Source organism: Liolophura sinensis, chromosome 2 (genome assembly GCF_032854445.1).
Source record: "Liolophura sinensis isolate JHLJ2023 chromosome 2, CUHK_Ljap_v2, whole genome shotgun sequence".
Taxonomy (NCBI): Eukaryota; Metazoa; Mollusca; class Polyplacophora; order Chitonida; family Chitonidae; genus Liolophura; species Liolophura sinensis.
Window position 1 is genome coordinate 691,316 of NC_088296.1, and position 8,663 is coordinate 699,978.

The 8,663-nt window shown below is 41.6% G+C and overlaps 1 protein-coding gene across 1 annotated transcript; it reads left to right on the forward strand.

Moving 5' to 3' along the window:
* The first annotated feature begins 4,210 nt into the window (after nt 1-4,210).
* On the forward strand, nt 4,211-5,074 carry LOC135462975 (tyrosinase-like). Its single transcript, XM_064740297.1, has one exon. The coding sequence runs from the start codon at nt 4,211-4,213 to the stop codon at nt 5,072-5,074; it is 864 nt and encodes a 287-aa protein (XP_064596367.1).
* Nucleotides 5,075-8,663: the final 3,589 nt, after the last annotated feature.

Below are 8,663 nucleotides of genomic sequence, written 5' to 3' on the forward strand. Positions count from 1 at the left end.
AAATATTCTTGAGTACGGCGTTAAACACCAATCAAATAAATAAATAAATATGAAAGGTCTTTGTTTGGACGGATGACAATGCGATTTGCCTGTTCGATCAGTATTTGTATGAATTGTTAACTCAGTAAGTTACAGGTACATCTAAGTTATACAATGATAGGAGACAACTTGTTCGTTTGATCCATGGAAGTAAGTTATCAGATAATAATGATTGATTGTTTGCAGGCTCCTCTGGAAGTGCGAATTACGTAGATGTATAATGAACTGCCGCTTGGGTAGCGCCCACTTTTTGCAGTAAATAATGGTTGTCATGTTTTGTGTTATGAGTGTCGTGTTTTGCGTCTTGTGGTATGGCATAAAAAACATATTGCGCATTTTTCGTGTAAAAAAAAACTGATGTTCATAGTTGAACTTATTATACCTTTAAAAGAACAGTTGACTTATTTCACAGGTCAGCTTCGGTTGGCTTCCTCTTCGGCCGTATCTGAGAAGGCCTGGCAGAAACCTGTAGTTGGTCGTTCCCTGGCTCCGTTCGTTTATCTCGCAAAATTGATGCTGGTCGCCAAAATAATGCTGAATACGGCGTATAACACTCAAATAAATAAATAAATAAATATTTAACAGGTAAAAGGACTGCGCACACCCCCTGTGGCTCTAATAGTGGGTATAGTGGGATTACCCACCTTCGCTGGATTTAAACGAACCCACACGTTACAAACGGTACATCTTTTCTGGGACTATATGTATACATAGATTTCCTTCGAAGGGTCCTGCACAGGGCGTGAGCATATGTTGCCCTGTAGCATTTGTCAGATTCTGAGCGTTTCTATTTTAACCAAGTTATTATTGCCTACGGTTATTGTATAAAATGCCTTCTCTCTAAGTTTTTTTAAGTTTTACAGTGAATATAATTTTATTGTAAGCTCGTCCAAAATCCCTGGCATTATGCTTCATGATTGTGTCTGGTTCCACTTTACCCGGGTCTAGGTACACGCCTTAAAAACTGATTTCACTCAGTCGCCTAGAACATACCTTGCGTCTTTCCAACATCGTTAACAACTGTCAATTCCCTTTCCATGATTCCGTCCTATTTTCATAGTTTATATACATTCTTAGTTCCTTTGTGGATTACGTTAAACGTCGTGTTGGGAATAGGCCTTACTGTTATTGACCTGAAACGTCCTTAGTGGCTGACGGCTGGTATACGAATGTCTGTTTAAATGCATAGATTCATCGCATGTGTATTTATGTGTATTTATTTTACTGCTGTGCTCAATAATTTTTCTATTATAAGACGATGGTAAGTTTTATGGACGGAGGAAATTGGAGTGCCCGGGATAAACCATCGACCGCTGGCAAGTTGTTGACGGGATTTTCACCAAGTGACATACAGATATGCCGTATTGATGCAAGACAAATTGTCTTCAGCGAACGTTGAACTACGGAATCGGCTACTCCAGCTTTGACGACCGCTTGTTTACACCAAGCTTCCACCAGCTGTGGCAGCAGGAGACAACTAGTTAATTTCATATCCAAAACTGGTTTTGATCCCGCACATCCTGTGTCGATGAGATTGATAGACAGGTCTCTGTAACCGTCACGTCCCGTTCCATCGTATACTATAATATATATTAAACATTTGAACGTATGGAAACGCTGATATCGTCCGCTTCCTTTCCAGAAAACATAGATCAATAAACTACGGGAGATCGGTAAACCACTTTTTCACACATCGTTAACGTTAGGTTTCTACAAGAGGTTAAGGCTGTTCTCACACCATTAAGGTACACATCCCCACAATTGAGGTAAAAACTTGTCACTAATTGGACAAAACACCTGTCCATTTACCTGTCGTTAGACACGATCTCAAACGCCCCGGCTATACGGACTTTTCTTATCCACATCACGTACTTGGGCCGAGGAGAGCTTTGATAGATCGGGATGTAGCGTCCGTGCCCAGCTGGTGGGAGTCTGGAGCGGGAAGTGGGAGGCGTGTGTCCGGGGAAAACCTAACACAAGGAACACAGGTATATCTACAGGCTCTCTACAGCGTGTCTGACACACCGCCACGCGCAAGCGCACACAAACCTATACAGTTGCTTAGTGTCATACTGAATCTTTCTGCACTTATTTATTTTGTCTCCCGCTTTTCGGTATGCCGTATGTCTGGACAATCGGCTCTTCAAATGACTCCCAAAAAGTGCTAACGGCGGTGCTGTCAGGGGTCGTCACTGGTCTCTTATCTGGGGTCATCTGTGGGCTTCTCCTCATCCATATCCCTAGCGTTGATGCCCAGTTTCCGGCGATCTGCGCTTGGAACGTCACCCGCTCTGGAGTGTGTTGTCCGGCCTGGTCGGAAGGTAAGGCCAGGACGGAGGGAGAGGAGGGTCTTCACCCGTATCTCATTGAACCAATGTAAATTTTTATACATGCTTTTAATTTGGGTTTTAAATTTCGATGCGTCTCGCAAGAAGTGGCGATAATGAACTCATTTTTTTTATATTTTGAGCTAGATGTTAATCAATGATTTGGGAATTCAAGCGTCAGTTTTTGGATTGACAAGTTTCGTAAGCATTTCATCTCAAATTTATAGCTGGAATAAAAGAACACAAAGTTGTCGTAAACATGAGAAGATTAGCAGGTACGCAGGAAACAGATCTGGAACTCTGTCGACATTAATCTACCAGCAAACCTTGACCGCCGTGCAATACTCGCAAAACCCCAAAATTCACAAATAAAATTATCGTACATTTTGATAATACTCGTATATAACATAGACTTGAATAACTTTTAATTTTATTCTCACTTAATTTTAAATTTGAAATTCATTGATGTAAGTAAATTGTTTTCGATTTCACCCAAATCTGACTTAAGCTCAAATTTACACTTTAGAATAATCTCCTAACAGGGTAGATCAAACAGGTATTTATTTCACATTGCCTCATACTGCGTTAGGCGTTTCTTTTCGCCATTTAAACATTAAGTTAATTTATTTGATTTATTTGTTTCATTGGTGTCTTACGCCTCACTCAAGAAAATTTCACTTATACTGCGGGCAGGTTTATACATAAAGAAATGAAGCTGCTCAGAGGCTCGGGAAAACCACTGCACGTGTCCGGGTATAGACTTTCCACCTGCCGTATTGTGGTTTGTATCTTATCCCTGCATAAACCGGGATTCTACTTGTGAACTATTTTCCGATGTCTGCTCCGTTTTCAATATTTTCATGCTATTGCTTATTAAATGTTATAAACCAAAGTTATTTTGAGTAATTTTTGAGACCAGTCACGTCTGCAATGTAAATACTAATCCGCTCAATTTAACACAATAATATCATAGCGATGCTAGAATACATTGTGTCACTGTAACATTTGAGCAACACTTTACACCGTTACACAAACAAAAGTATTCTACTACAATAATAACAAGATTAACAAAACAAGCCTGTCATGTGATAAACCCAGTAGTTTGTAACAATAATGCGATCTGTTCTGTCATCACTCAAAAAACTTTGCAGTCCGTGAAATTAACAATTTTAAAGGTTAATAAATTGTTATTAACATCACCGCATTTTGAAAATCTAATTCAGGTTAAGGCGTGCTACACGCCAGCAGTGTGTTACGTACTACGATTTAAGCGTTTACTCCAACAGTCGAAATACACCACCAAATGAGGCAGGTAATCACCTGTAACGTGTGGCCATTTGCCAGTTATTACACTATCGTTGTTAACTGGTTTTACTTTTCATGTTGTAGTCTTTAAAACACGGAAATTCACAGGCAAATTGAAAGAGACCTAATTTTAAAATTTGATTTTATTATAATTAAAAATAATTGGCCATTTTGACACATTTATCATCACTTGTAAGTGCGCCACCTTGGTAGTTTGAGACTCATTTGCTGCCTCCAACATGCATACCTTTTTAAAAGAAACAACTATTAAAGGTTAATTTCTTAACGCATATGTTCGTTCTTTAAGGCGCACCGGGCCTACCTGCAGTGCCTTGGTATTATTGCCATATCGTCTGTGAAAATTCTCTAATGAAAAATGTTACTGTTAATAATGCCATCTAGGTTTTGTTGTGACAGACGGAAGTTTAGTTTGTGGAGGACGAGACAGAGGGCGCTGTGTGAGGCTACACAGCGAAGATGACGTCAGTCGTGTACCGAATGACTATAATCATGACGACCGGCTGTACTGGCCGACCCGGATGATTCAATTCGCGTGTGAATGTTACGGCAACTACGCCGGGTACATGTGCCAGGAATGCCGGGAAGGTTTCAGGGGGGACAACTGCACCGTAAAATTTACGAAACTGCGACGTAATCTAAACACACTGAGTCTGATGGAAAAGCAGTACATCGTGCGTGTGATGAACGCCGCAAGATACGTACAGAGTGATTATGTGATTCAAAACATGACGTACAGCTCAGACCCGTCGCGTGACCCTCAGTTTGTGAACGCGTCTGTGTTCGATTACTTGGCTTTCTTGCATTACTACGCCTCGCGGATGACAAACCTTGGTGGCAACGGCAAATGCGAGAACGCCACCTACCGGATGGATTGTGCACACAGGGGTTCTAATTTCCCGCTCTGGCATCGCTACTACATGATACTATGGGAGAGAGAAATGGGGAAAATCGCCGGAAACTCCACTTTCAGTTTCCCTTACTGGGATTGGGTAGACGGTGGTACCACGTGTGAACTCTGTACTGATGAATTTCTCGGTGCCACCAATGTGTCCGACGCGGACAAGCGGATTCGTACCACAAACGTCATCTCCACGTGGTACGTGCTGTGCTACATTCTCAACGAGTGCGAGACATGTGACCCCGGCATCAGCTTTGCACTCGTCCGATATCCTGGCAACAACACTGACGAGGCAGCGCGCTTGCCCACCGCCCAGGAAGTGGACAGTTTCATGGCGCTGGATACATACGATTACCCAGACTTCGTGGTGAGCTCACGTCCGACAAGCTTCAGGGCGAGGATTGAGGGCTACTCAACAATTCATGGACCAACAGCCAAGCTCAAGATGCACAACCTGGTACAAGATTCTTCTAACGCCTTTTAATTATTTATTTACAAAACTGCATTTTTAAACTGTACAGTATGTACATACGTACTGAAGTACATAGACACACAGTTCCCTAGGAGCTCTGCCCGATTTCCTCCCACCATGATGCTGGCCGCCGTTGTATAAGTGAGGCGTAGGCACTCAGTTCCCCCGGGGTTCTGTCTGGTTTCCTCCCACAATAATGCTGGCCGCCGTTGTATAAGTGAGGTATAGAAACACCGTTATAAAACACCAATCAATAAATAAATAAACAGATAGAGCTATGTCATTGCGCTGTACTACAGCTTTGAAGTAGTGAAATCAAGAAATGGGCAGCAGAAACGTTATAAGTTTTTTGTTTTAAACGGAAACTTCATCTACACCCTGCCCTTTTTTAAAATTTTATGTAAATAACATTTATACAAATCTGGATTCTGTGTATATCGATCGTTGTAAATATCCGTAGTCTGACTTCTAGGATTGTCGGAAATGAACGGCTGATGTGTGTGATATCTCACTTTCGAGGTTTTTCGGTTGGGTATAAAGGATCTGACAATGAAAACGGTATGGTTATCAGCAGTTTTTAAGAATAAATCTGAGCAATACAGTGAGAAACAACAGCATAGACAGGAAAATCGGAGCTGCGACAACAGTGCGGCGCTGGTTAGGTCACACCTAATCGGTGAAATCTGCACTGTGGCCAATTTATCTGTTTGGGCTTTATTCCCAGTTATGTTCACGCAGAATGCTCAGCTCAATCGTGTAACGACTTTGACCATGTTTGTCTGTTTTGCAGTCCCCGATGGATGCAGAAATACAACCTTTATTAGTATGCCAGCAAGCCGTAAGGATTTAAACGGTGACCGTTTCACTCATTTTTTCACCACGAAATCTGAACACTATACTGTAAACCGGGTAGGGTCATACTTTAAAATGACTTTTGAAGAACTGTAAGACTTTAAAAATGGTACTTGTTGTTGCTTCACTTGGCGCTCAGCACGGAGAGGTTAGAGCATGGAAACATGACTGGTTAACCCGGTGTCAGTATAATGGGACTGCCATAAGGAGACATTGTATATGTACACACACTTAATGACACTTCGTGGTCATATGACTGAAAAAGTGTTATCTACGACGTAAAGTTCCAGGCATCCATACATACATTGCGTTTGAGTGCATAAGTAATGGAAATTACGGGCATTTGTTGTGATACCTGTTGTAATTATTTTCTGGTTGTACTTCCTCTCCGGAGTCTCGTCGAATGCATGTCAGGCCATCTGAGATTCAGCAGCTTGAGGGACCCTGGCCGTCCATGGACCCCTCGCATTTTGTACTAGGAATGGTGAAAACATTGCACCGCGACTGAATCAAAAACTTAAACAGCCTCCGTAATTCTGTATATTAATATTCTTATATTATACACAATTCCATGAAAACTATTCACATGTTTACAGCTACCTCATTGTTAATGAGGCTTGTAAACATTTTAACTCGGTACTGATCAAAAGTACTTTAGCCATTTTTATTTAAGGTTTCAAACTTTGAATCATATACAAGCATTAACTGTAATTATAATATATAAATTTCATGATATGCAATGGACGTACTCTGTTTACCACAGTTCGACGCTTACACACATGTACGAGCAAGTGTATGTAGGTATACAGTGATGGACCAACAAACATGGCCGTGTAATTGCGTGTTAATTGTGACAGTAAAGTATTTTCTGCAATCTTAGAAGAGGTGTAATAAATTGCTATTGCTATTAGCATGCCGTGCTTTTTTTATGCAATTCTGTACGGTATATGACAAGGTGGTAACTTAGTGAATTGAAAGCATACGTGTGTAAGTTTACATGGACAGTTATACTAAAGCAAAACTGACAAAAGGCTTGATTTGACTGGTTGCTGGCTTGACAACTATCACACTGTTGTTGATGATCTGGTTTAACCCTCCATACTGTAGCCTGTAAAATTAAACACAGAACACGCTGCATAATAGTGAAAGGCCTACACGTTCCCCCAACAAACACTTCTCCCCATAACGTCACGTTCTAAGCAGTTTGTCACATTCCGCATTCCACACTCTGCACCCAGGTGCATGTCGGAATAATGCAGGTCGACATTTTCGTCCGGGTTCATTTACTTATTTTATTTACTTGAGTGGTGTTTCAAGAATATTTCATACGAGAGCGGTCAGCATTGTGGTGGGAAGAAACCGGGGAAACCCACGATCATTCGTAGGTTGACGCTAGACCTTCCCACTTATGATCGGAGAGAAACCCAGCACGAGCTAGACTTAAAACAGCAACCGCATTGCTTAGAGGCTGCTAAGTCATTTCTCAGGGCTAGTAGACTAACCACAAGGAGGCGGACACCCCCAATGATCTTTACATTCCACCATAGTACATTTGAAGTGCATTCATGTATTTACGAATGGCCCAGTTTCTCAATATCTTTTTTTTTTAAATTTTTTTTCATATCGACACCATTGCTTTGGGGCAGCACAGCCTCTCATTATACTCCAGGTGCACAACTTCATGCTCGACTCATTTTCTTCAATGTTTCAGTGGTTATTTTTGGTCTCTGGCACCATTATTTGTCAGGTGCACCATTGCTTTGGGGCACCACAACCTTTCATTATACTCAAGGCGCACAACTTCATGCTCGACTCATTTTCGTCAATGCTTCAGTGGTTATTTTTGGTCTCTGGCACCATTATATTTCAGGTGCACCATTGCTTTGGGGAAGCACAGCCTCTCATTATACTCCAGGTGCACAACTTCATGCTCGACTCATTTTCTTCAGTGTTTCAGTGGTTATTTTTGGTCTCTGGCACCATTATAGTTCAGGTGCACCATTGCTTTGGGGCAGCGTAGCCTCTCATTATACTCCAGGCGCACAGCTTCATGCTCGACTCATTTTCTTCAATGTTTCAGTGGTTATTTTTGGTCTCTGGCACCATTATTTGTCAGGTGCACCATTGCTTTGGGGCACCACAACCTTTCATTATACTCAAGGCGCACAACTTCATGCTCGACTCATTTTCGTCAATGCTTCAGTGGTTATTTTTGGTCTCTGGCACCATTATATTTCAGGTGCACCATTGCTTTGGGGAAGCACAGCCTCTCATTATACTCCAGGTGCACAACTTCATGCTCGACTCATTTTCCTTCAATGTGTCAGTGGTTATTTATATAGTGGTTACTATATTTCAGGTGGACACCTCCATGAACGTCTCAATTTATCAGCGTACCAGTGGTTTATTTTTGTTCTGTTTGACACCATTATATTTGAGGTGCACACCACTATGAACGTCTCATTTTGTCAGCCCATCTGTGATTATTTTTGCTTATTTTGACACCATTATATTTGAGGTGCACACCACTATGAACGTCTCATTTTGTCAGCCCATCTGGGAATATTTTTGCTTATTTTGACACCATTATATTTCAGGTGCACGCCTTCATGAACGGCTCATTTTCTGGAGCTCTGACGTCATCATTCGACCCGGTCTTCTATTTTCACCACTCCTTTATGGACCGTTTACTGGAGACATGGCTGCGGCGAACTGGGGCAACGCCCGCGCAGGTTTTTACACAAACTGA

What these genes read in the sequence shown, in the direction of transcription:
- LOC135462975 (XM_064740297.1), top strand. Translation starts at nt 4,211, where the DNA reads ATGATTCAATTCGCGTGTGAATGTTACGGCAACTACGCCGGGTACATG.